Below are 26,662 nucleotides of genomic sequence, written 5' to 3' on the forward strand. Positions count from 1 at the left end.
ATGACTGGGTCTGGAGGCAGGTGAAGGAGTACTTCCCCTAAAATACAAAATACACACAAAACAAACAAACAAGCACATTTGTTTTGTTGGAGGTTTATAGGAACATCGTGACCAGATGCATAAGCTAGAACAAAGGATTCCGGTACCAAGAAGTTATCAACACTCAAACACACCCCCTTCTCCTTCACTAAAAAAGCAGTCTGAATTCTAACTCAGGTAAGATGGTTCTTTGGGACACTAGTCACCACCTTCTTGGTCTGCTGGTTTTACAAATAAAGTCACTATTCTCTGTCCCAACAACTCCTCTCTCAATTCATCAGCCTGTTGTGCAGTGAGCAGTATGAGCTTGGACTCAGTAACAGAGTCGAGGAGGGAGGTGGGGAGCAGACTGTGTCCACGAGGGACGGGCCAGTGCAGAAGCCAGGGGTCAAGAATGGTCATGTGTGGCAAAGGTGAAAGCCAAGACCTGTGGGCGCCTGGCATCGTGCAGTAGTCCTCAGCTCCTGCTCTTCGGGTGGTGGGGCTGCCCCAAACAGTGGATGGGCCCCGGAGGGCTATTTCTGACTGGAATGAGAAATTGCCTCACTATGTGACACAGTCTGATTATGACACACAAAAGGTAAAGCATTTACTCCTCAATGCATTGCAAAGTGTTTTGTAGGCAAAAAACCGAGACCAAAAAAACTTGCAAGTCAGGTCCTGGAGAAGCAGTGATAAAGGAAGTCCTTGGTGAGTGGTTTACAACCTGCGGCCCAGTTGGTCTCTGAGGTTTAACATTCTGTGGGAGCTGGGGTGCAGGGAGGGTCCAGGAGGTGTTTCCACGGAAGGACTCCCAACTGTTGTCCTCTCCCCACTTCCTGCTGGGCCCGATCTGTGGGCGACCTGATTTCTAATCCTGGTTGTAGCATAGATTTGTTTTGTGACTTTGGCCAAGTTTCTGCATCACTCTGGGCCCAAGAGACTCTGCCTCACCCTGGCAGCCTCCTTCCCACAGGTGACCAGGACGCTCCTGCAGACTAAATGGTGCATCCAGCCCACTTTAGGGGCACACAGACATTTATTTGTGCAAGCATGCACATGTGATGCACACACACTTGCACACAATGACTCTTCTAGCCCCAAAGCAGCCCTAGGCATTGCCCCAGTATCAGAATAAAATGCACCTCATCTGACCCCCAGTAGGACTCTATCCTCCAAGAAGAGGAGGACTCAGTGGGGGCAGTCCACTTCCCAGCGGTCTAACCCTGGATTGAGTAGTTGACCTTTCTGAGCCCGCTTCTCTTCTCCACAAGATGGACATTTTTTTTTTTAAATTTATTTTTGTCCGTGCTGGGTCTTCACTACGGTGTGCGGGCTTCTCACTGAGGTAGCTTCTCTTGTCACAGAGCATGGGCTCTCAGGTGCGAGGGCTTCAGTACTTGCAGCATGTGGGCTCAGTAGTTGTGGCTCCCGGGCTTCAGAGCACAGGCTCAACAGTTGCGGTGCACGGGCTCAGTTGCCTGGATCAGGGATCGAACTCGTGTCTCCTGCATCAGCAGGTGGATTCTTTACCACTGAGTTACCAGGGAAGCCGTGATTCCTTTCCTTTCCATCTCAGGAGCCCCAGGACTGGGCTGCTCCCACCCCTACCCTGTGCAGCCCAAGGGCAGGTTGCTCTGCTGCACCACTAGCTTCCTCTTTTCAGGGGCTATCCCAGGGCTGGGGTGGTGGCGGGGGGGCGGAGGGAGGGTGGTGAGTGCAAAGAGGTTTGTCGCAGCTCGCAGCTTGGGTTTCACTTCCTTTCTGCCCCTGGGGCTGCCAGCTCCCGGAGGGCAGTTAGCTTGGCCCAGGGCCTCACCTACCTGCTCTACTATCCTGGTCGGCAGGCGTTTCCCACTCGTGTGTGTCCTGGAGTAGGAGAACCCTGAGACCCCATGTTGCTACCTCTGTTATTAGGATTTCTAGCCTCATATATGTATTTTTTTCCTTTCAGAGGGAGGATAGTGGAGTCTGGGGGTTGAGGGAGCAGAAGAGCAGAGTGGGAGGGAGTCCCAGGATCACTTAGTCTCTTGGGTTGACAGCTGGGGATACTGAGGCCCCGGGAGGGAAGGGCTTGCCTCAGACCACACCGTAAACCAGTGGCGGTGTGAGCCAGCCACTGTGTCTGCTGACTTCCTGCCAGGGCTAGCCCTGCGCAGCCTCTAGCCTGACAAATAAGGCCTCCTGCCCTGGCCTTCCTGAGCTCCTGCGGTGGGCTGGGAGCTGCCTCTTCCTGGACAGGGAGGCAGTACACCTGCACAGACAGGCCCCCTCCCCTCTCTCGGCTGCTGTTTCCCTGTCGGTGATAACACAGTGGCCCAGCCAGCTGTAACTCGGCATGAAGCCAGCTGGACTACAGGGGAAAGAGGTGCAGGCTGGCCTCGGGCAGGGGCTGGGAGAGGCCACGAGTCCTGAGTCAGAGGCAAAGGGAGACGAAGGGGCCTGGTCCTGGTCCCCCAGGGTGGGTGGAAGGGAACTCCACCAGGTCACTCCCTTGGATCTGCTCTAAAACACAGCAGGTGGCAATGGGGCCCAGGACAGCCCCTGGCCTAGGCTCTGGGTGTCTGTGGTCTCCTTGCTTCCAGCTCCTTCCCGCTCTGCTCTGCCCCTGGCCCCCACGGCTGCTTTCCTCGACCCTCAAGGCCAGACTGGCCCAAGGATGGATTAAACTGCCCTCGAACCCCTACCAGGGGAGGGGACATGAAGAGGGTGGAGGTGGGCGTGACACATGGTCACCCCTCTGCAGAGCTGGTGTGGGTCATGGGTGATCCTGTTCTGGGACAGGGGCCAAAGCAGAGCAGGCATGCCCTAGGAAGATGGCCAGAGGGACTCTGTATATCTGAGCACGCGGACTGAATTGTGTCTCCCTCAAATTCATCTGTTGAAGTCCTAGCCCCTAAGACTTCAAAATGTGACTGTATTTGCAGACAGGGTCTTCAAAAAGGTAATTAAAATAAAATGAGGTCACTAGTGAAGTGTGAGACAGATTCGTGCCTGACTTTTTGCGACCTCATGGACTGCAGACCTCGTGGCCCTAATCCAGTATGACTGGTGTAAGAGGAGATGAGGTCATAGATACACACAGAGGGAAGATGGCTGTCTGCAAACCAAGGAGAGAGGCCTCCAGACAAACAACCTGTTGGCACTGTTTGGCCTCAAACTATGAGATAAAACACTTCTGCTGTTTAAGCCCCCAGTCTGTGGAATTTTGTTATGGCAGTCCTAGCACACGAACTCACTAAGGATTTTTGTGTTTTGTGATATAAGAGGTAGGCAATGGTAGTTTGGAGGTGTAAATTCTAGATTTGTGCAAACTTTTGGATGGTTTGTGGGGACAATGGGACTCACACATCACCTTGGAGAGGCTTTCTCTGACCATCCTTTTTTTTTTTTTTTAAACCTTTTTGGCTGTTCTGCGTAGCATGCAGGATCTTAGCTCCCAACCCAAGATCAAACCCGAGCCCCTTGCAGTGGAAGCAGGGAGTCTTAACCACTGGACTGCCAGGGAAGTCCCTGACCATGCTTCTTAAAGTGAAATCCCCTCTTTCTCTTCCGTCCTGAGTAACTGATCCAAAGTCATTAGTATCAGGCAAGGCAGGAAGCAGCCGTGGGATGGGGCTGTGCTGCGGTGGCCCCAGGTAGGGTGGAGTCTGAGCAGGGGTTCTGGTGGTCCATCCAAGGATGTCCGGACGCAAGGAAGGTGAGGACACCTTCAGGGTTGGGCCGGTGCGGGCAGAGCGTGATTGGCTACCAATGGGCCTGAGCAAATAGGTCTGTACATGAAGGGCAGTGGGAACCAGGCTCTGCAGTTAAAGGGGGTGCACAAGGAATAGAAAACTGGAGGCTATCTGTGGTGTTGGGTTGTGACTGTATAAACTTGTGCTATCATGCGTATACTGGTAGAACTAGAAACACACGTGGATCTGCATGCTGCGTCCACTGAGCGTCCACGCAGGAATGAGCGCACCCTGTAACTTCGTAGGAGGCACTCACAGCCTTGGGGAGCTCAGAGGGCCATGGCTCCGTGTTGCCCACCCAGGGCTCTTTTGCGGGTTCTTCCTCTTGTCAACTCAGAGGCGCTGGCCCCACTGGCCCTGGGACATGGAGTACTGCTGCCACCTTGTGGTCACTGTAGGACACTGTCCCGAGCCACAGTCACTCCTGGAGAGGGCGGGGATGAGATGGGGGGAGGGCTTTCCGAAGTGCCCGCCATGAGCCAGCAGGACCATCCAAGACCAGTGGGCAGATCCTGCTTCTCTTCCACTGCTGGGATCAAGGCACCATGGCCCCACTCAGGGGCAGCAGCTCAGACCCAAGAGAGGAGCCCGAGGGCCCTGTTGTGGGAACCCAGGTTGTCTGGGAGGCAGCCAGCACCTTTGAGAGCTGGAAAGGCAATACTGGAGGCTGAACTGGGGTCTCTGAAATTACAGGGCAGTGCGCCTGGCTGAGTGTCTGATGCAGAGGCCATTCTGGATGGAGGTGGTACCATCCATGACGACATGTTGGAACATTTCCTTGACAGATGTTATGCTACTGGTCCTCTTAATTAACCCTCGTGTAACAGCCCTATGAGGGAGCAACTGCCGTTAGCCTATTTACAAGTGAGAGAACCAGAGCACAGGGAAGTTAAGTTATTAACCTAAAGCCACACAGCTCAGAAGGGCTGCACCATGACTGGCTATTGTATGACAATTGGAGAGGTTAGATGTTGACACTGGGAGCGGGGAAGTGGGGTCACCGTCCAGGCTCAGGGTTGGGTCTGGTGGGTCAGGAAGCCAGGAGGGAGCAAAGGGGGTGGAGGCTCTGCCAGTGGGCTTTGAAGGCAGCTCTGGTCAGTACTTCCCCTCTCCCTACCCACCTAACTGGCTCCACTCAACCTCCCCAGGCCCCTGGCTGGGTACCATTTCCGAGGCAGTTGGGCTCAGTAGGAGCCACTGGCGCCTGGATAATCCTGCCCCCACCCGCAGGTCAAGGCCCCCCCTGCAGATGGTCCTCATTTAAGTGGGGCCCCGCGGCTTCCTGCTGCTGCGACTGACCTGGGGCCTGCGGCCTCAAACAACGCCTGGTGCCAGGAGACCCAGCCTGGCCAGCACTGGTAGCTTCTGCCAGGGTTCCCTCACCCATCGCAGCCCCAGACACCTTCTCTCTGGAGGGGCCCTTAAGGTGGGGCTGCCCTGTGCTGCCCCCTCCAGGGGAAGCCTGGACACCTTTGAGGCCAGGCTCTCTAGGGCAGGCCTCGGGCCCTGTCTGACCTCCAGGCTCTGTTCTTGGCATCGTTTTCTCCACATCAGAGTAGGTGGTTCGTGTGGAGCTTACACCTGTGTCTACTGCCCCCTGCCCTTCCGTGGCCTGGCACATTCACCTCTGAGTTCTAAGTACACAGAACCACATCTGGTGTGCCACTGGGGGTACCCACACACAGGAAAGAATAGGTGACTTTAGCCATGCACAGGCCATGAGCCCCTGGAGCTCCCACTGAGGGTTTCCTGGCTCGCCGTCACTCACCTGGAGCAGCGGGGGCAGAAATGAGCAGAGGCAGCAGCGCCCAGAGCACTGGGTCCCACCCTTCACTCCTGGCTGACTCCACAGGACCGTTGTGAGGGGTGGAAAGGCCCAGGCCAGGGGAGGGCCCCAGCCTCTGGGGGACCCAGGTCAGAGGCCTGGAGGCTCAGTGAGCAGGTGGGACACCTGCCAGAGCTCAGCGGCATAGCTTCCCGCCCCCACCCAACCCCGCTCCGCCGTGTGTGTGAGTGTGCCTGACAGCAGTCCCATCAGGCCAAGGGTTGGGGGTAACCCACCTATTATCACCACAGTCCTCTTATCTGACCACCAGAGGCTCCCAACCTCATGATACAGGTGGGTATTATGAAAAAGATGGTCATAAAACGCAGGTGCTTTGGGGCCTTCCTTCCACACAGAATTCAGCTACCACCCCAGAGGCTGGTGGTCTGGTGCACTGCTGCTGACCACTGGCCAGAATAGTCCAGTAAGGGGCCTCTGGAAGCCATCTGCTGTCCTGATAGCTGTCGGGGGGTGGCAGCCCGGCGAGTCGGGCTGCGGTCCCCAGCACCCGGCCACCTCTGCGTGATGTGAGGCAGAAGATGGAGAGGTGCTGGGGACTGTGTGCCGGCATGGTACACCAACTCTGGCTTCTCCCCCATTCTGAGCCTGAGCATCCTTGGGCAGGGCTGGCATGGGGGTCACTGCCAAGTAGCCAGGCAAGCCTGGACTGCATCCAGGAGATGCTTAATATTAATCTTTTGAGAACCAGAGCCTTCCCACTACCTGGGCGGACACAACTAATTTATGCAGGATGCAGGAGGTAACCTTCAGACCAGCTGAGCTTGGTGTGACTGAAGGGTGGGCGCCTCCATCTCCTAAAAAGTTGCCAGACCAGGCTGACACTGGTTGCCCAGGGACTGGGACACAGCTGCTCCCCAGGGGGTGGTGGGGAGAGAAAGGTGGTTCAGGCTGGGGAGACGGGTCAGAGGTCACATTCAACCGTCTTTCTCCAGGCTGGCTTCTCGTCACGCTCTGAACCGTGGCCTGGACAATGAGCCCCCTCCTCCCTGCCTGGAGTATGGACAAGCCTTTGGTCCCATGTACCTGCTTTGCAGCTACTCCCCTTGCCCCAGCTCCTCATGAAGGGCTGGCTGGGCCTGGTTTCCTGTGCGTCCAGCTCCAGGCCACACCTCAGAACACACAGCCTACCTGTTGCTCATGGGAGATGGGGGCTACTGAGGCCCCTGGACCCACTCTGGTCACTCAGCCCCCAGGCCCAGGCATTCCAACTTCTGTTCTCCTCCACAGGCTGACCTTTCAGGCAGGTCAATTGTTCTAGCTCCACACCAGCCCCCTTCCCTTCGACCACCGAGGGGTTGCTGGGTTGGGGGCTCCCATGTGCCTCAAGCAATGACTCTTGGAGAGCCTGGTGTGAAGATTCCAGACCGGAAAAGGCTGTGCTCTAAGACCAGGGCACCTGAGCTGCCACAGAGATGAGAACTGACACCAGCACCTGACCTGTGGCCCAGCTCCTGAGCCGTGTGCCAAGGCCTCCACACTGAGCCTCAGTGTTGCCATCTGAAAAATGGGGATGATGTACTGATGCATGAGGAAGTGCCCAGCACCTGATAAACAAGTGCATCTGGGACGGTTCACAGGACCCACTGAGTCAGAGACTCAGCCTCTGGAAAACGAGATGCAACTTTGCTCCACCCAGGATTGTGGATTAGATGCCATGAGCTCACGGAAAGCCTTGCACCCAGGCCTTGGACAGGATGGCTGCGTCCTCCCTGCAGGCCGTCGCCTGCCACACCCACACCTGCTCCGTCTGTGATCACAGAGCTCCTGCTGCTGGGCAGGGGCTGGCCTGAGGATGCGGACAGGTCACCCACAGAGAGCAACGGGGCTGCCTGGCGGGCAACTGGTGGCGGAGCCTGTGCTGGTGCAGTGTGGCTGGGTGCCCAGTCCTGCCCCTGCATCTACCCCATCTGCAGATGTCTGTCTCGTGGGCGGCCATCAGCCCAGCCCAGCCCAGCCCTGGTGAGGCCAAGTAGCTTCCTCCTGGAGACTGAACACTTTTAGGGTGCTCTTCTACCTTTATTGGGGATACGAAAGGCACCTCTCCCAGTCAAGAGGATCAACCGAAGGTGGGGGGCCCAGTGCCTGGTGGAGCCCTGCGAGGGAGAAAGAGAGGAAGGAGGGCAAGGCAGTGGAGGTCACGGCGGGGAAGGGGGGTCCCAGGAGCCACAAGCATCGGTGGAAGCCCCCTGGCGGCCTCGGGCTGGCGAGGTCTCCCCCTGTCACATGCAGCTTATCTGGACAGTGCGCTCTCAGTAGAGAGCCACAGGCCCTGCCCTCAACAGCTGGCCAACCCTTCAGGCTCCATGGCAGGCACTGGGGAACGGGCCTGAGGCTGCGAAAGAGACTTCTGCTGTCTCCAGCCTCTGGCCAGGCTTCGACTGGCAGTGTGGGCTCTGAAGAGGGCTCATCTGGGGTGGGGTGGGGTCCCAGGAGGGGATCACCCAGGACAAGGGGAGTCACGTTGGGCCACCAAGCGACCAGCCTCTCCAGCCTGGGGCATTCCTGTCCTCAGCAAAGTTGCAGTGGTTGGTGGGGGTGGGAGGGGAGGCATGAGTGCCCAGGGCCCCGAAGTAGAACTGACTCACTCCCTCAGTTCATCCATCTGCCTCCCACACTCCCAGGCAGCACGGCCCCAACCTCAAGGGGAAGAGAAGGACTTATGTGACAAGCCACCCCCAAGCAGCCTTAACACCAAAGGAGGGACAGGCCCCCGCAACGGGGTGTGGGAACAACCAGGGCTCGGGCAGCAGGGCACCAGGCCCCACACTCATAAGGCAAACAGCATGTCGTCGTCTTTCTCCTGGGTCTTCTTTCTCAGGGCAGTGCCAGGTGGGGGGCCTGGGGGCCCCTCGGTTGAGGGACTGGAGAGGTTGGGCAAACGATCGGCCACTTTGGCACGTTCTTCCAGGAACTTGTCGAATTCTAGAGCAACGAGAGGGAGGCTGGGGCTGGGCTCCGAGGCTGGAGCAGGGGAGGGGGCAGGGCCAGGGTCTACTACCTTCACTGGTGACGCCCTTGGGCTCCTCCACGTCATTCCCCTGACAAGGCAGAAGGAGGGAGGTTAGCTGCGCGCACGGCGGGGCAGGGCTCAGCTGCTGACCCAGAGACCTCGGCCCCACCACTCTGAGCCAATGGGCCTTGGGTGTCACTTGGCTTCTCTGAGCCTCAGTTCTCTGCTTGGTGACACTCACGGGGTTGTTGGCAACCTAAGGCGGAGGACTTCCGGAAGAGTGCAAGGTGCAGGGTGTGGTGCCCTTAAGGGCACTAGTTCCTCCTCTTCCGGTGTTCAAAGAGATGGGCAGACTCGCTCATGGTGGAGAGGCTGACACCCGTCTGTGTCAGCTACACACGCTCAACTAGGGGCCGGGGAGGGGGTGAGCCTTCACCCAGTAGGCAAAACAGATGGACCATGGGCAGAAACATGGTCTTGGCCACTTGCAGAAGGCGGCCTTGGAGCTAGGAAGTGCCCAGGCACTTGGTCCTTGGTGCTCAGGATGAGGGGTGGGCTGGCAGAGGCTGGGGAAGAAACCTGGAAGGGGGCCTGGACTGACTGCCCCTCCTGCACACTGGGGGCTCTGGAGGATGCTGGGCCCCCTTCTCCTGGCATAGCGCTCCTGACAGTTGCCCATCAGTTTCTGCTCTGCACAATGGGGCTCCCTCTGGCACCACTCCTTAAGCTACCCCAGGTGCCGAGCTCAGGGCTCTCATGTCCCTGCTGCCCTTGGGCGGCCCGTCTTGCCACAGTGGGCCCTCATGCGGGCAGCAGGCTTGGGCAAGGGGAGGCCCCAGAGGCTGCGAGTGTGAGGCTTCCCCCTCTAAGGCGAAGTACTGGGGAAGCAGCAGGGGAGGGGACACTGACCCTGCTGACGCTCTCTCACCAGCTGCTCGCCCTGCCCCCACACCGGTCACTTCCTCATGGGAAAATGGGAGCCCCAGGTGAGGTGGGTGAGGAGCGGGCCCCACTTACCACGTCCGTGGACAGCCACTTCTCGATATCCTCCATGAGGCAGGCCTGGGTGACGGGGATCTGGAGGGGAGGGCAGGGGTGAGGCGGGAGGGCAGTGCCCCTCACCACCCTGAGTCCACCGGCTATGGCCCCAGGGGAGTTACCTAAACTGAGCCCCTCACTCATGGGATGGGGCCAGTTGACCTGCCCAGCCCCCTCATGGCAGTCCCTCCAAGACAGCTCCGGCCCAGCTGCCTGGGACGCTGAGGTCTCCCTGAGTTCTGCCCACTGTGCCAGGCTGTGGGCGAGGAGGATGGGGGTCAGCAGGCTGAGCAAGGGATGGAGAGGGGCTCCTGACAACTGGCACATTATTCAAAGCCCAGGAAGTGGGCAGCCAGCCAGAAAGGCTGGGGCAGGGGCACGGCCGCAGGCTGTCCCCACAAGCCTCCGCAGACTTGGAGTTCCTGGTGGAAGTTGGCAGAGGAGGGCCAGTGAGGAGGCAGGGGCCGAGCCGACCAGAGGAGGCCAGGCTGGTGGGCCCAGAGGCGATGTGTCACTGTGAGTCTGCCACACAGCCCTGCACAGGGTGGGGGCTGAGGGCTGGTGTGGGGTCTTCCCATTCGAAAAACATCTGAAGAATCCAGCCGGAGGTTAGGGGCAGATTCCGGGGTCACAGAGACCGGAAGCTGGCTGGGTCCCTGCACCTGGAGCAGGTGACTTAGCTCCTCTCACCCTCACTGCTCATCGTTAGAGAGGATGACAGCACCTACCGTCTAGGTCCAGGTCGTTGTGAGGATTAAAGAGACGAGGAGATAAAGAGTGCACTCTGCGCCCAGCACAGGGCAGACGCTTGGGAAATGCAAGCTACCACTCAGCTACTCTGAGAAACAGAGGGAGAGCGAGTCCTCCTCCAACCAAAGCCAGCTCAGGCCCCAAGCCCCGTACTCAGCACCGAGACCCCAAGGGGGCGGGGGTACCATAGAAGCGGCAGAGCTGACTTCCCAGCAGCACCAGCAGCAGCAGCAAGTTCTCTGGGCTGCACCCTCCAGCTCCCTCTGCCGGCACTTAGCCCAGACCCAGACACGCCCCGGGTACCTCCCAGCTGCCAGAACTTGCTGCGAGGCAGCACCGAGGGGCCGTGGAAGCGAGAGCAGAGGGAGTGGGACTGTGCTGGGCGCTGGGTGGGGCCCGCAGGCCCTCGGTCGACCCTGTGCTCCTCTGGTTGTGATGCCGGCGCCACTTGGGCCCCCTGCGAGTGCGCCTGGCCCATCCTCACCATGCCTTGTCTCACCATCCAGTCACTGAGGCTCTTCTCACTGCCGCCTCCCATCTGGGTGAGAGAGAGTCGCGCTGAAGGTGGTGGGGATGTCAGGCCACTGGTGTACTGGGAGCCTCATCCAGCACAGGCCTGCTACTGCCTCAAGAGGGGTGTGTGTGTGTGTGTGTGGTGTGTGCGTGTGTATGTGTAGTGTGTGTGTTTGTGGTGTGTGTGTGTGTGATGTGTGTGTGTGGTGTGTGCGCGCGTGGTGTGTGTGTGTGTGGTGTGTGTGTATGGTGTATGTGTGGTGTGTGTGCGCGTGGTGTGTGTGTGTGTGGTATGTGTGTGTGTGGTGTGTGGTGTGTGTGTATGCTGTGTGTGTGGTGTGTGTGTGTGTGGTATGTGTGCGTGTGGTGTGTGGTGTGTGTGTGTGGTGTGTGTGTATGCTGTGTGTGTGGTGTGTGTGTGTGTGGTATGTGTGCGTGTGGTGTGTGGTGTGTGTGTGTGGTGTGTGTGTATGCTGTGTGTGTGGTGTGTGTGTGTGGTATGTGTGTGTGTGGTGTGTGGTGTGTGTGTATGCTGTGTGTGTGGTGTGCGTGTGGTGTGTGTGTGTGTGGTGTGTGCGTGTGGTGTGTGTGTGTGGTATGTGCGCGCGTGGTGTGTGTGTGGTATGTGTGCGTGTGGTGTGTGTGTGGTGTGTGCATGTGGTGTGTGTGTGTGTGGTGTGTGCACGCATGTGTGTGTGTGGTATGTGTGCATGTGGTGTGTGCGTGTGGTGTGTGTGTGGTGTGTGCGTGTGGTGTGTGTGAGTGTGGTATGTGTGCGTGTGGTGTGTGTGTGTGGTGGGTGTGTGTGTGTGTGTGGTGTGTGTGTGTATGGTGTGTGCGTGTGGTATGTGTGCACGTGGTGTATGTGTTTGGTGTGTGTGTGTGTGTGGTGTGTGTGTAGTATGTGTGTGGTGTGTGTGTAGTATGTGTGTGTGGTATGTGTGCACGTGGTGTGTGTACATGTGGTGTGTGTGCGCGTGGTGTGTGTGTGTGTGGTGTGTGTGTGTGTGGTGTGTATGGTGTTTATGTGGTGTGTGTGTGTGTGTGTGTGGTGTGTGTGTATGGGGGTGTGTGTGTGTGTGTGTGTATGGTGTGTGTGTGTGTGGGGGTGTGTGTGTGTGTGTGGTATGTGTGTGGTGTGTATGTGTCCATGTTTGTGTAGGTGTGGTGGCCGGGGAAAGGGAATAGGAAAGGTGTCTTCCTGTGGGGACACGCACACACATCCCTGGATGGGTGGGGCAAAGCCTCGCCACCTACTTTCACCCCACAGATCCCGGTGGGTGTGCTGAGTAATCCTAGGATGGAGTAGGCAGCCCTCCACTGGCTCTCAGGGGGGTCTGATGGGCACCCAGTGTCAGGAGCACTGCTGTACCTGTTTCCCGTCATGTTTGTTGATGGGCAAACAGGAGATGCCCAGGGCCCCAGAGCAGACGGATGGTGGAGGAAGCCTAGGGTCCTGGCTCCTGGCCCATCAGCCCGTGATCGTCTTCCCCAGCCAGACAGACCCAGCCTGGGGCCTGGCACAGGCCGTCCAGCATCCTCACCTCCCAGGACTCATCAACCCCTGGGGGCAAACACCGGCCGGCCACCTACAGGGTCGACGCTTGATTCCTTCGGTACTTTGCTGCCTGGAACCTGCCTGGAATTCCTTCGGTACTCAGCTGCCTTTGACAGCTGAGAGGGAGAAAGCCTTGGCCCTCAGCCAGATCTGAGTATCTTGTGAGCAGATGTTTATGATCTGCTTTATTACTTCCTTTGGAGGAAGTCGTACCATGATTGGTAGAACTCACTTAAATCTCAAGTCACCAAAGATGACCGGGCAGAACTTGTCAGCATCTGCTTTTCTGCAGGCAGAGGTGTGTGTGTTTCTGCCCCAAGGCTGACGGCAGGTGGGGCAGCAGCCAGGAGCCCTCGTCCCAGTGCTCGTCAGGTCCCTGAGCTGCTCTGTGCCCCTAGCAGGTGACATCTGTCCCCCACCACCCCAATTCTGTAACAAGAAGGCACAGGGCTGAAAGGCCAGTCTTTGCCCACGAGGACCAGGTGGTGGCGGAGGGATGTGCTCCCTACTGTCCGCACTCATCTGGATTCTCGGGAGCCAGACTGATGGCCCATGGAAAAGGAAGATTGAGCATCGGAGCAACTCTGTTCCTTGGAGCTCTGCAGGTCATCTGGGGCTCTCGTTACCAGCACTGGTTTCCACGCTGGACAGACCAACGGCTGTGAGATCGTGGGCAAATGACCTTGATTCTAAGCCCTGGTGTCTCCTCTGTAAGTGAGGACGACCACACTGCAGTGCTCTGAAGGTAAAACGTTTCACTATATGCCAGGCACTGTGCGAAGGACGTGAGATCTCTGGTTTCACTCACCCCTCTCTGGGACCTGGCTTTCTCATCTGCAAAGGGGACCCCTTCAGGGTTTGGGTAATGACTTAGTAAGTGGGGGACACAGAATGCTCACTCAGCAGGGGACATAGGGTCCAAGTGGGAGGCTCTGAGACTCAGGGCATAAACGCACTCCGCGTGGTGGCAGATCTATAACACACCCAAGGAGGCATCTGAGCCCTTCGCTGGTCCTGCCCTGTTCTGACTTGGGAATGACTCCTGGGACACTGGGGATGCAGCTGGGAATCCCTCCCGCATCTCCTGTGCCCCCCTTCCCACTCCAGAGGACAGGGCAGCTTCCACAGCCTCTTGACTGCTCTCCCAGCTTCCAGGCTGGGTCCTTCTAAAATGAAGCCAGATAAACGTCCCCCTGCCAACCCCTGCTCCAGACTGCCCAGGGCTCCCACCTCAGGCAGAAGCCAGTCCTCCCAGTTGCCCCTCAGGCTTCACCTCCTAGCACCCAGTCCCACCTGCACCTCTGAAGCCCTGGGCTGTGACCAACCCCTTCCTTGGCCCTGCTGTTCATTGCCCCTGCCTCTCCAGCACCCGGGTCCTGCACGTTCTAACCACCGCTCTCTGCCCAAAAGGCACCCAGAAACAAATTCAAAGGCAAGGGAACTGTCCTTGGAGCTCCTGCCGAGGGGGCAAGTGGCTGGCAGAGCATGCTCAGGGTGGGAGGTGGCTTTCATTCCACATATGCAAGCAGTTAAATGGATACAAGTGGCACCTTTGGGTGCCTCCCTATGGTTTTAGGGTCTGTCCTCCAGCCCCTCTCTGTCCACATTCCTACAGATAACAGGGCTCTGGAGGGGCAGTGAGGCTGAATACTAGCTCAGCTCCAAGTCAGTGCTGAGCTTCTCCCATCCACACTCTCACACCTCCTGTCATAAACCAAGGGCACCACCAGGCAAGCACTGCCTAGCCTTCCTCTGGACAGGCCCCTCTGCTTACCGCTCCAGTGCTCTGCTGCCGGGCATCCAGGGCTCCAGCCAGGCCATCTGTTGCTTGAGGGGCTTCATATTTTACCCTGAAATACAGAGGCCACTGTGGCCATTACCTGCCACCCTCACCGAACCAGACATGCCAGCCGATGTGAGGAGGGAAGGGGTTGGGTGGGCAAGGGCTGGACCCACATCCTGTGTGGACTCAGAATGTGCCTGGGCAGGGGCCCTAGGAGGGGCACCAATCTGTAGGCCTGCCTTGAGATGGAGGAAAAGGTCTCCTTTCCTGCCTTTGGGAACCTGGTCAGACATGTGACCTGCATGACAGGCAGAGCAAGGCTGGAGAAGCGAGGTGTTGGGGGCCAGAGACCAAGACCACCGACCTCCTATTTCCGGATTTGGCCACACTACAGGGATGAGCACAGCGTCCCAGACTCCGTGGTCATGGAGAGCTCGTATCTAGACCCTCTCCAGAGCAGCTCCCACAGCGTCATTTCAGAATCTGTGGTTCTGTGAAGGCTGTGTGTGAACGGGGGAACCCCACTCTGCAGCTGAAAACAAACCTGCAGACGGCGGGTGAGGATCTGCATGTGCTCGGGGTGCCAGCCCTGGCGACTGGGAGGAAACGCAGTGGACACTGTACCCTCAGGGCAGAGGAGGATGGGGAGGGAGGGATCCGCTGTGTCTCCAGTGAAGGCTCAGGGGGAGTGGGAGGAAAGCCCGTGCTAACAAGCGGGCTGGTGTTTCTCTGGCTACTACAGAGGGGGATATCCAGGGAGGCTTGGGGACGTGGTCCAGCAGCTTGGGAAGAGCTGTCATTCTTGCCCTGAACTGCTGGCAGAGAGGAGGTGAGACTGGGTCAGTCTTTTTTTTTCTGGTGGTCATCCTGTGATATGTGGGATCTAGGTCCCTGACAAGGGATTGAACCTGTGTCCCCTGCATTGGAAGCATGGAGTCAATCACTGGACCATCAGGAAGTCCCTGGGTCAGTTGTTGAGGCGAAGATGAGAATCTTGGGATTCTTGCCTCAAAGGAAGGCCCTGCGCCATTGGGGAGGAGGGGTCTTTTTCCAGGTGGGGTGGGTGGGGAGCACCTCACACTCTGCTGGAGCTGGGCTGGACCAGCGCAAGCACAGCACATGTAGCTCTGATAGCGCCAACCTGCCTCCCTGGGGACTGGGTAGGCTGGCACTTAAAGGGGCCTCTAGAATAAACCCCGAAATTCTCAGGCAGCCTCTCTGAAGAACGGAGGTAGCCAGGAGGGCACGGGAATTGGCGAGTTAACCCTGTCACATGGCTCACCACGCAAGGGGGCTGCAGCCAACCGGAAAACTGGGTGTCTTGTGCTACCCCTGCCTCTGGCCCTTTGCACGAGCTGATCCACAGCCCAGAGCTGCACAGCAGCAGTCCACAGGCAGGCTACCTCCCACCCCCAAGAGACTGCAGGCTCTGGAGGCAAGCTCGGGGTGTGCTTTTCTCTGGCCTTCAGGGCTCCCCAGAGTAGGGACAGCATGGCAGCAAACCTCAGCCGGGCCGGGGCTCTCAGGCGGCCACCTTCTGGCGGCAAGTCCCACCAGGCTCATTAGCCTCCAGTCCCCCAGCAGCCTCACCGCGCCCTACCTCCAAGGTGACCGTGAGCCGCTGGTCCCAGAGCGCCTGGGCTTGGGAGCACAGACTCCGCCCCAGACTCATGGTTCGGCTCACAGTGCAGGGCTGGTCGGCCAGTGGGTGGGGCTGTGAGCAGCCCTATGACCCAGGCTGGCTACCGCCTGTCAGGTTTCACTGGGACTGGCCAGTGTGGATGGCGGACCCCTGGGCCCTCTGGAGGCCCATCAACAGTTCCCAAGGAGACCAGAATGGAGTCTGCCGAGAAGTTCCCTTAGTCCAGTGCTTTCCTTGGTTGTACATCCTGGTTGCCCCGGGGTTACAAGCAAAAGGCTGACAACAACCCCAAGCAAACCCTGTCCCCTGACCAACTTGTATGGAGCCAGTCCTGGGAAGCCAGCCTGGTGGACACTTGGCCACATGGCCTCTGCTGCTGAAAGTATCTCCCTGAAAATGGACAGTCCCAGGAAGCATAGAGCCCCAGCTCGAGAGCAGGGCAGGCAGACTCGAGTGGGATAATGCGACTTCTGTGGAAATTAAGGCTGGTTGCAGAATAGCAGAAATCACTGGACCAGTCCCTGAGGGCTTGGTACATGGTGTACAGTGCAGTGGGGAGCTGGGCTGGGTTGGAGACACTGTGTTTTAGAACCAGACAGTCTGGGATTCCCAACTCTATCAGACATTAGCTGTCTGAGCTGGGGCAAATGATCAGCCTCTCAGAGTCTCTGTTTCCTCATCTGCTTGGCTTGTGTAAGATTCTGGAACAAAGCTGGTCATCACCCAAAGGGCGTCCCTCCCTCATCCATCCCAGGCCATGTAGGACTGACTCAGGGGGAAAAACTCTGCCATCCTGAGGGGGTGCAGGCAGGGGCTGGTGTGCCCACCCACACACCGAGCTCAGAGACCTGGAGAGAGGCCCTCCCCCGACAGCGGTTGACCCAAACTGCAGGAGCCCAGGGTGGGTTTCAGCACTCACTCTTTGCGTTGGTCAGCCAGTGAGCTGCCCCGCGTCAGCGCAAACATGTCAAACTCATCTTCCAGTCGGCCAGAGGCCTCCAGAGACTGCAGGCCAGCCCTCACGCTGCTGGAGCCCAGGTCTGTGGGGACAAAAAGACCACATGAAGGGTCTGCCTGGCTGTCCCTGGACACTGAGTTGCGGCTGGGCTGTTTCCTGGCAGGCCCAGGTTGGTTCTGGAGAAGCAGGGCAACTTGGAGTGGGGGCAGGGAAGGGCAAACGGATGGGACAGGCCACCTGCTGGCTGAGGGACACCGGGCACCTCACCTCCTCTCTCTCAATTACTTCTGAGCAGGCAGCCGATAACACTTAACAGATCAAGTGACGATGGTGCTGATGGCTGACGTGTACCAGAAGCCCATTCTGGGCCTGGCCTGGTCTAAGCCCACTCTGTGCGTAAGCTTATTCAGGAGAAAAGGGGCCCAGGGTGTCCACGTGATGTGTCCAAGTTCACCAGATGATCCAGGGGCAATCACACAACAGCAGGGTTTCTGAGATCTAAGAGGGCTCAGGAGCTATGGGGCTGGGAGGGAGAGTCTCCCGTGTTTTATCCCAGCTGTGCAGCAAGATTTGAGACCCACACCAAGATTCAGCAGGGGACCCTGGGGAGGTAGGGGCTGGGCCAACATTCTGCTGTGGGCACTCCAGCCCCAACTGTGGAATGAGAGGGCACCCCAAGAGCTGCAGGGGTACCCATGGTAGGTAGCATACCCTGGCCAGAGCCCCCAGTGCTGCACTTACTCATTTCTGCCAGCTGGGATGAGAGATTGCCGGTGGCTACAGGGTCAGGGCCCATGTCGATCAGGTCAGGGGCCGCCTCGGCCTCACTTGGGGCCTGTGGGGAGGGGAGAGGCCACCATCACCCTCTGACCGGAGGTGCAGCCTCATTCCCTTCTGCCCTGAAGCACTGGTGCCTGCATTCTTTGCCTGAGGGTGTGTCATTAGACTCCCTCCTCCCCTCCTCACCCCCAGCAGCTACGACCGGGAGTCAGGGAGTCTTTCTTCCTCCCCTTGGCCTCTAGTTCAGCTGGACCTGCTGGGAGGTTCATAAGACCCTGGGGCATCAGCTGGTGGCAGAACCTTGTTTACCCTAAAGGGACAATGACAAAAAAACTTAGAAGAAGCCTTTTCTAAGAGCCTGGCTAAGAAGACACATTCTGGCCAGGATACCTGGGGAGGGAGGTGGGCACAGCCCTTCCTGTCATTAATATGGAGAAGCTGCCTCTTACCTTGGTGGTCTGGCCTGTTCGGAGGCGTTCAAACCTACGGGACAGAAAAGACCTGGGTCAAGGAGACAGACCAGGCCAGAGCTTTGCCCACTGCAGGTCTCGAAACCCACGGAATGGGTCACAAGCAGGATGGTGACTGGTCAGGTTTGCCCCGGACAATCCAGTGTATGCCCTAGAGGAGTATTAGCAGGGTGCCTCTTACACTAGCAACTGTCCCAATTAGATGACCAATTATTTAGTTACAACTAGCATTAAACAAACAACAGGCATAGACTACAGAGGAAAATGGAGAAGGCAATGGCACCCCACTCCAGTACTCTTGCCTGGAAAATCCCATGGATGGCGGAGCCTGGTAAGCTGCAGTCCATGGGGTCGCTAAGAGTTGGACACGACTGAGTGACTTCACTTTCACTTCTCCCTTTCACGCATTGGAGAAGGAAATGGCGGCCCACTCCAGTGTTCTTGCCTGGAGAATCCCAGGGACGGGGAAGCCTGGTGGGCTTCCGTCTATGGGGTCGCACAGAGTCGGACACGACTGAAGCGACAGCAGCAGCAGAGAGGAAAAGGAAAAGGGGGTGCATGCACATAGTAAAGGTATGGATTTTTTGGGGGACTTTGTTTGATAACATACATTTGTGCATGTGGTGAGTGTCTAAAGTGGTGTAAGGAGGACACATATCTCTTACACTATTTCATGGAGACACTTAAACCACCCTAGACAGGCCAAGTTGCTGCTGGGTGGGCTGAAGACCTCGGTCTGGGATCTGCTCTTGTCCTGGTTCTGTCCCTCCCTGTGTGACCCCAGGTGAATTACATCACCTCTGAACAATTAACAAGGGGGTGACAGTGCAACCTGCCTCCCAGGTGTGAGGATCAAGCAAAGACACTGAGGAGTGATTATAAACCGGAAACAACCAGACACGAGGTCCGATGAGTGAGTGTCAGAGGGGTCCTGGTCACCTCGAGATTGGGCCCGTGGGCCACCCCCCAGCCCACACCCTAGTAGCAGGGGCTCTTAGCGCCACTGGTCCAGTGAGCAGGAAAGGCTGGGCAGATGTTATCTGCTGCAGCCCCATCCCCATCACTTGATTCAGAATCACTGAGCAAGTGTCTGATGATGGATAAACATATGAAATGAACCGGGAGCTGGAGGCAGCAGGCTAATTAGCACCCTGTGCAGACAGCCTGACTGACAAGGCCCTTACAGGAATAACTGCATGGGCTGTCGGTTATCTACAAGGGATCACAGCTTCGTTGTACAGACAGAGAAAAGAGTGGGGGTGTGCTGTCTCTGCAGGCCCAGCACCTACATGCTCCTCTGGGGAACTGCTTCCCATTTCCTGTGCCCCTGGTGGGCCTGCCAGGATCAAGGGGGCCTCTCCCTCCTACTGTGGGCACAAGGAGGCTGAGCCAATCGGAGTGTCTCCCGGGGTTCTGACTCTTGCACAGAATGATACCTCCCAAGGCGGCAAGTGTTTGGAGCCCACGTATTCAGGGTGACACCCTGGGATCATGGTCCAGGCATTATTGTCCCGAGACCCCTGAGCCATCCTGGCATCTGCCCTTCTCTCCCCTTAGGAAGGCTCACTGTTTTATTCTTCTCTGGGCTCTGAAAGCTACCCATTCAATAAAAGCTGTTCTCCTAATGACTTCTTTTTCTGCTTAAGTTAGCCAGAAGCGCTTACCGAGTTTGCAATCAAGGAGCCCCAGAGCCAGGCAGTTGGGCGCGGGGTAGGGGTGGGGGAGCAGGGACAGAATGGGCCTGTTTGCCTGTGGGCCAGCAGCTCAGCCACCACCGGTGCTAGCCCGGAGGCGGAGGCGGGATGCAGACACAACACACCGGTGGCAGGAGAGGAGGGGTGGAGGGAGGGCGGGCACTGTGGCCTGCGCTGGATGAAGGCAGTTGAGAGTGCGCACTGGGCAGCTGGCCTGGTGTTTGGGAGGGAGATGAAAGGTCAGCGGGTGTGAACAGAGGAGATGGCAGGGGCCGCAGGCTGGAGCGGGGCAGGCGGTGGGGCGGGGCCGGAGGCAGGGCTACCGTTCGTGGCGCAGGAAGACGTTGTTGAGATTGTCATTGACGATGAGCAGCTCCTCGGTAAGCTGCTCATTGGCGATGCGGGGGATGAGCTCCAAGACCCGCTGCTGCATGGAGCGGCACGTGCGGTTGAGCTCCTGCCGGGGAAGGAAGGGAGACAACTATGGCCACTGGACTGGGAGCGAGGCCGTCCCTTCCAGATGCCCGGTCCTTGGCGCGCCATGGAGAAGCAGCGGTCTCCACACTGGACTTGAGGTTGCAGGGAACAGCTTTTGGGGTTCTACGGACGAGCACCGGCGTCTCATTTCTAAGTGTGGAGCACACTGGACACAACCAAATGGGAACTGCGCTGTGCGTTTACCTGGCTCTGTGCGGACCTCTGGATGGAGCTCCTGCCACCATCTCCGATTTGGGGAAAGGTTGAGCTGGCAAGGTGGCTGGTGAAACACCTGCCACATGTCATGGGGCAGTTAGGTTTTTTGTGACCAAAGCATAAAAAATGTACTGGATGATCCAACTATTATCCACAAACCCCGACTCCAAATTTCTGCCTCTCTAGTCTAATTTCTTTTTTTAATGCCTTTTATTTTGGAAGAATTTTAAATATGCAGAAAAGTTCCCAAGGTAAGAGAGCACAGGGGTCGCTGTAAACCCCTCACCCAGCCTCTCACCTTAGTTTGGCACTGTCACAAGACCTTAGCACGGGTACACTGCTATTGACTGACCTACGAGCTTCACTCAGGTTTCACTAGCTTTTCCACTCATGTCCTTTTCTACTCTGTTCCAGAGTCCCACACTGCATTTAGTCACCAGGTCACTGACTGATTTTTAATCAGTTAATGTTATGTATTTAAGCTTGTTTGGGAAAAAGAAAAAAAAATGAAGCTGCAGCATCACAGGCTTTTCATTTGTAGGACTGAGCACTTCCTTCCTCAGGGGCCTGCCACCAGGTGGACAGGGGTCCAGGTTAGAGTCTTGAGGTCCCAACAGACAGCTGTTGGGCACTATGGACTCAGCCACAAGCCAGACTTTTCTCCAGGCATCATGAAGACCACTGACTTTGGTTCTTTGCAGACCCTGTTGCCCCTCCCCGAGTTAGACCCTCTCCTGGGATTTCTTCTGCCCACTGAGCATGGGGCAGGGCAGCCCAGACTCCAGCATCCCATGGGCCTCCCCTCTCCTCCCCCCATGACTAAGCTCACTGTGGCTTTGTTCCCACTCCCTCTCAAGAGAGGAAAAGCAGCAACTGGAGCCAGGGCCCTGGGTTCATAACCCAGCTCTGCTGATGACCAGCTCTGTGACCTGGGCATGTCCCATGACATCTCTCTGCCTCAGCAGTTTGCTGACCTGGGACATGGAGACAGTAAGGGTGCCTACCTTAATGGGGGGGAAGGGGAGGATTGAGTGAGTGACCCTGTACCACGTGTCCACATCAGAACCTGGCACATGGGACATGCTCAGCATCTGTCAGTTGTCCCAGGGTCACCCCTGCCTGCCAGCCAGCCTCCTGAGGCCACAGAATCACTCACCCCCACATGGCCCTGGCATGAGACACCTGAAATTAACTGCACTACAGTAATCCTGTCGCTTCCCAACTCACTCAGGCTTCTGTCATTTACTCTTCACGTTTGTGGGTTCACTCAACTCTGAGACTCCGACTTCACCCCTCCCCCTGGCTCCTGTAGTAAGGTAAGGACCACATAGCTCAGGTGGGCCCGGGGACAGAGAGATGAGAACGACCCTGCTCCGCCCACCAGAAATGCGAGGGTCCAGCAGGAAAGTCACCAAATGAGTTGATCACATCAAGCCCTCTGTCCCCTCACAGGTTCAGGTGGCTCCTGGGCCTCGGGGGTCCCCAGGGATGACCTCCATGGGGAGGGTGCCTTTCCCCACATACAGCCCCTTCATGCCCAGCTGGGGGTGGAACCCTGGGGATATCACCTGACATACGGGAGCCCTGGCCCGTAGATCCCAGCTCACGCCTACCTGCTAGGCTTCCTCTTCTGATGGCTGGAAACCTCACCTTCCAGCCTTCATCAAGACACTGATTGGGAGCTATTTGGAACCAGGCACAGGAAGGAGTGTTTACATGCAAAGCCTTATTTAATTCTCATGTCAAATGTATACCATAAAAGGAATCTTACATATGAGGAAACTGAGACAAGAGGGGCTTTACTGTTTATACCATCAAGTGGTAGAAGCTGAGTTCCAATCTGATGGAGCCCAAAGTCCCTGGTTTTAACCTCTCCCACTGTGACCAAGGAGCTCAGAGTCGCCATGGAAACTGCCCTGGTGGTGGGAAGCGGGGAGGCTGAGCCAGGGGCAGTGGCCACTCACCTGTAGCAGCTCCAGGTCTGCTGGCTCCGTCTGGGTGGGCACCAGCTCTGTCAGCATCTCTGACATCACCCTCACGTTCCCGCTCACCATCTCCAGCTCACTGCGCAGCTTCCCGATCTGGAATACATGGTCGGTCTTGCTGAGTGAGGCCAGGGTCCAGAGCCGCTGCTCCTCCCACAGCCTGGCACCACTAGCCCAACCTGCTGGCACCCTCTCCAGGCTCCTGGACCATAGTCTTGTGCCAGGAGGCCTGTGGGGGGCTAATTCCCATCCTCACAGACCAGCTTACAGAGGTGCCACCAACCGTTACCATCTCCAAGCTGGGGTGCCTGGAGCAGGGAGAGGCCAGGAGGAAAGAAGCTGAGCACTCCAGCATCTCATGGATGCTGGCGCCTAACGAGGCCCTGAAGGGCAGTTCCCCTGAGGGGAGAGGAGGGAGGCCGTCCTCCTAGGAAGATGGGGTTCTGTCTTGCTCCGGCCTGCTCTGGCGTCCCAGATTCTACCAAGGGTAAGTCCCAGTGCCACCCCCCACCTGAGTATGCATGTGAGCAGATTCTCAACGACCACGGTCCCAGTCCTGGCTTGGGAAACAGCTGCACATCAAGTCGCAGAGTCTTAGCACCCAGGTGAGGTGATGGAAGTGCCCTGGTGTAGCATCTCACACTGTGGGCTCTGCGGGGTGTCTTGTGTCCTCATGGACAACGTGGACACCGTGAACGCCCAGAAAGGGACCCTTGTGGACGTTGCCAAACATGACCTGGCTGATGAACCCTTTGATCACGGGCTATCTCATGAGACTAAGATTTAGTGGCCTACATTTTGGGAAATGCTGGATGTATTCTAAATTGGGTGACCCAGTTGATTTCAAAATACAAGTGTTATCATATAAATTCACGGTGCCTGTGAAGGCAGTTGCCATTCTGATCACCTCTTAAGTGACAAGCACTTACCGTATGTTGCTAGTTAACCCTGACCACAGTCTCATGAGACAAGTATCACTACCCCCCACCCCTTACAGATGAAGAAGTGGGCCTGCAGACACAGTCTACTGCAGTCTGCCAGCACCTTCCAGACCTGTGAAATGTCTGGTACATTTGTCCTGTTTAATGAAGGCTCTTGGTAGAAGCGAGTGGAAAAACGACTGATCACAAACCCCGCGTGTCTGGGTCAGATGGGACCTAATTACAAGGAGTATGGGAGTTACATCAACGTGTCTCAAAGACAGAAGGGCCCTCTGAAATTAAACTACTCAGACTACTCAGTCTTGTTTAGCAAGAACCTCTTCCACTGGACATAATCAGTCTTAATCTACACAGAGGCCAGACTTCAGGCAAACTGGTTAAAATTATAACCAGGTTAGATCAGTTTTGTCACCCTGCTTATTTAACTTATATGCAGAGTACATCATGAGAAACGCTGGGCTGGATGAAGCACAAGCTGGAATCAAGATTGCCAGGAGAAATACCAATAACCTCTGATATGCAGATGACACCACCCTTGTGGCAGAAAGCAAAGAAGAACTAAACAGCCTCTTGATGAAAGTGAAAGAGGAGAGTGAAAAAGTTGGCTTAAAGCTCAACATTCAGAAAACTAAGATCATGGCATCTGGTCCCCATCACTTCATGGCAAATAGATGGGGAAATAGTGCAAACAGTGGCTGACTTTATTTTGGGCTCCAAAATCACTGCAGATGGTGACTGCAGCCATGAAATTAAAAGACGCTTATTCTTGGAAGGAAAGTTATGACCAACCTAGACTTGCCAACAAAAGTCCATCTAGTCAAGGCTATGGTGTTTCCAGAAGTCATATGTGGATGTGAGAGTTGGACTATAAAGAAAGCTGAGCACTGAAGAATTGATGTTTTTAAACTGTGGTGTTGGAGAAGACTCTTGAGAGTCCCTTGGACAGCAAGGAGATCCAATTAGTCCATCCTAAAGGAAATCAGTCCTGAATATTCACTGGAAGGACTGATGCTGAAGCTGAAACTCCAATACTTTGGCAACCTGATGCAAGAGCTGACTCATTTGAAAAAAGACCCTGATGCTGGGAAAGATTGAAAGCAGGAGGAGAAGGGGATGACAGAGGATGAGATGGTTGGATGGCATCACTGACTCAATGGACATGAGTTTAAGTAAGCTCCAGGAGTTGGTGATGGATAGGGAGGCCTGGTATGCTGCAGTCCATGGGGTTGCAAAGAGTTGGACACGACTGAGCGACTGAACTGAACTGAGATCAGTTTTGGATCACAGGGTGATTTTACAACATTTATGCACCTTTTATTATTGGGCCTATTATTTATTAGGAAAACTTTTCTAGTAATATTTGTAACTCTGGGGATTGACTTCATAACTTGCTGCTGCTGCTGTTGCTAACTCGCTTCAGTCATGTCTGACTCTGTGCGACTCCATGGACTGCAGCCTACCAGGCTTCTCCGTCCATGGGATTCTCCAGGCAAGAACACTGGAGTGGGTTGCCATTTCCTTCTCCATCATAACTTGCTAGAAGTACGGAATTAAATAGGTTTGAATGTGAAGCTGTTGGTAAGCTTATTTGTTTCTGAGGCTAAATAATACGCAGACATTTATAAACACCTCAGAAGTGATACCCGTGGTGCACAGGCCACGAACGACTCCCAGCCACAAGTAAACTGACCGAACACCCAGAGATGCTGGGCATGGCCGTGGATGTCCCTCGTTGGGCAGAAGCAATGGCGCTGGGCTCAGGGGCAGGAGGGACAAGTGGCATGGTCTGAAGAAGGAAGCCCTGCAAAGCTACTCGTGGGGCGCCAGAAAAGCCTGCCCAGGACTGGCCTCCAGGGTCTTACACTACATACAATCCCAATCCTCTTCTTAGGGTTTGATGGCAAGTATCATGGTGTGAGACAAAGCTTTAACATTTTTTCGGTGCAGATGTTTGAGAATCATTATTTTAGCGAGAACCTCTATTCAAATGAAATCTTGTGTGAGCACCTGAGCAAACCCTAGCAGGGAGTGGAGCTGCTGTGGATGAGGGGCCGTCTGCTGAGTTGTTCCTCTTCCTGGTGTTGCCCAGAAGGCTCCACAGAGGAGACAGTGTGGAGAAGGGCCCGGGTGCAGGACAGAGCCTGCCTGGAGTCACAGACTTGAGCTTGAATCCTGGCCCTGTCTTCATTGGGCTGTGTGGCTCTGGGCAAGTTAACTGACCTCTCTGAGCCTCATCTCCCAAATAATGAGCCCCTATGGGGCTGCCTGAGGACTGGCTGGAGTACCTCCACACTGCCAGGGCCCCCTCCGTAACGTGCGGGGAGGTGCTGAGCCTACGGCTGTGACCCAGGTTTGATTACCTGCTCAGGGGTCGGCGTAATGGGTGTGTCGCTGGGGAGTAGGGCCGAGGTGTGCAGGGGTGTGGTCTGTTGGTTGGAGTCCCCTCGGTGGCTGGTGTCAGTGCCCACGGAATTCTGTCCTGACTGTGTCTCTGAGTTGAACACAGTCTAGAAGGCAACAGGCTGAATCAGCAAGGCTGGAAGGTCAGGGCCCCCCAGGAAACAGCCGCAGAACCCCCTCTGGAGTGACCCCCGCCACCCCTGCCGCTGCCCCTCACCCTCTGGGGCGTGTGGATGGGCGACAGCATGTCCAGGTCAGTCATGGGGAACTCCAGGCCCTTCCTCCGCAGGTCCTCGTAGACGGCCACCACACCTGTCAAGTCGGGCGAGCTGCGGAACGCGTCAGCCCAGGACTGAGAGGGGACAAGGGGACAGGGCTGATAATCGCTCCTCAGTGGCTCCTCTGCAAGCCTGCCTACCACCCCAGGGAGCAGAAATTCCCTCCTGGACTCGCTGGTCCTTTGGCAGCATCACCCGGGCAGCCAGGCCTCTGCCAACTAGGCTCCCTCATTTAGAAGTCCCGTCCGCAGATGAGCAAGATGCTCCCAACGAGAGAAACCGAAGTAGACAAACAAAAAGCAGCACTGATGGGGGCGCCTTCTTCCCCGCCTGCCCCGGGCTGCCTGCACGCACCTGGATGAGGGTGAGCACCTTGTCGTGCACGATGGTGGGTGGGTTGTTTTTGGGCAGGATGGTCCTCACCAGCACACCCTCCACAAAGTCCTGGCTGGCCACCAGCACGTGGAAGCGGTGCCCACAGTTCTTGACGCAGGTTTCCAAGACCTGGATGCCGTGTGGTGCCCGTGAGCACCTGGCAGGGAGGGGGGGCACCCAGGACCCCACCCTCACTCCCGACCCACGTCCCATCATGCAGACCCCGCAGAGGGTGCGGCTCTCTCCAGTGAGA

General features: G+C 56.7%; 1 protein-coding gene across 2 annotated transcripts in view; it reads right to left on the bottom strand.

The window, feature by feature from the left end:
- Positions 1–8,025: 8,025 nt before the first annotated feature.
- The window catches only part of TOM1 (target of myb1 membrane trafficking protein), a 40,441-nt gene continuing 21,804 nt past the window's right edge, over positions 8,026–26,662 (bottom strand). Inside the window, exons 4-16 of one of the 2 annotated variants that reach the window (XM_070370198.1) lie at positions 26,389–26,538; positions 25,974–26,108; positions 25,717–25,863; positions 22,395–22,511; positions 20,061–20,194; positions 18,023–18,056; positions 17,535–17,628; positions 16,755–16,875; positions 14,185–14,260; positions 10,824–10,877; positions 9,569–9,628; positions 8,600–8,639; positions 8,026–8,523 (exon numbers count right to left, since the gene is read on the bottom strand). In XM_070370198.1, the coding sequence (XP_070226299.1) occupies positions 8,369–8,523; positions 8,600–8,639; positions 9,569–9,628; positions 10,824–10,877; positions 14,185–14,260; positions 16,755–16,875; positions 17,535–17,628; positions 18,023–18,056; positions 20,061–20,194; positions 22,395–22,511; positions 25,717–25,863; positions 25,974–26,108; positions 26,389–26,538 (1,317 nt within the window). In that variant the 3' untranslated portion in view covers positions 8,026–8,368. The remainder of the gene's footprint in view (positions 8,524–8,599; positions 8,640–9,568; positions 9,629–10,823; positions 10,878–14,184; positions 14,261–16,754; positions 16,876–17,534; positions 17,629–18,022; positions 18,057–20,060; positions 20,195–22,394; positions 22,512–25,716; positions 25,864–25,973; positions 26,109–26,388; positions 26,539–26,662) is intronic. The other variant, XM_005898267.3, reaches the window with a different exon arrangement.

Source organism: Bos mutus, chromosome 5 (genome assembly GCF_027580195.1).
Source record: "Bos mutus isolate GX-2022 chromosome 5, NWIPB_WYAK_1.1, whole genome shotgun sequence".
NCBI lineage: Eukaryota > Metazoa > Chordata > Mammalia > Artiodactyla > Bovidae > Bos > Bos mutus.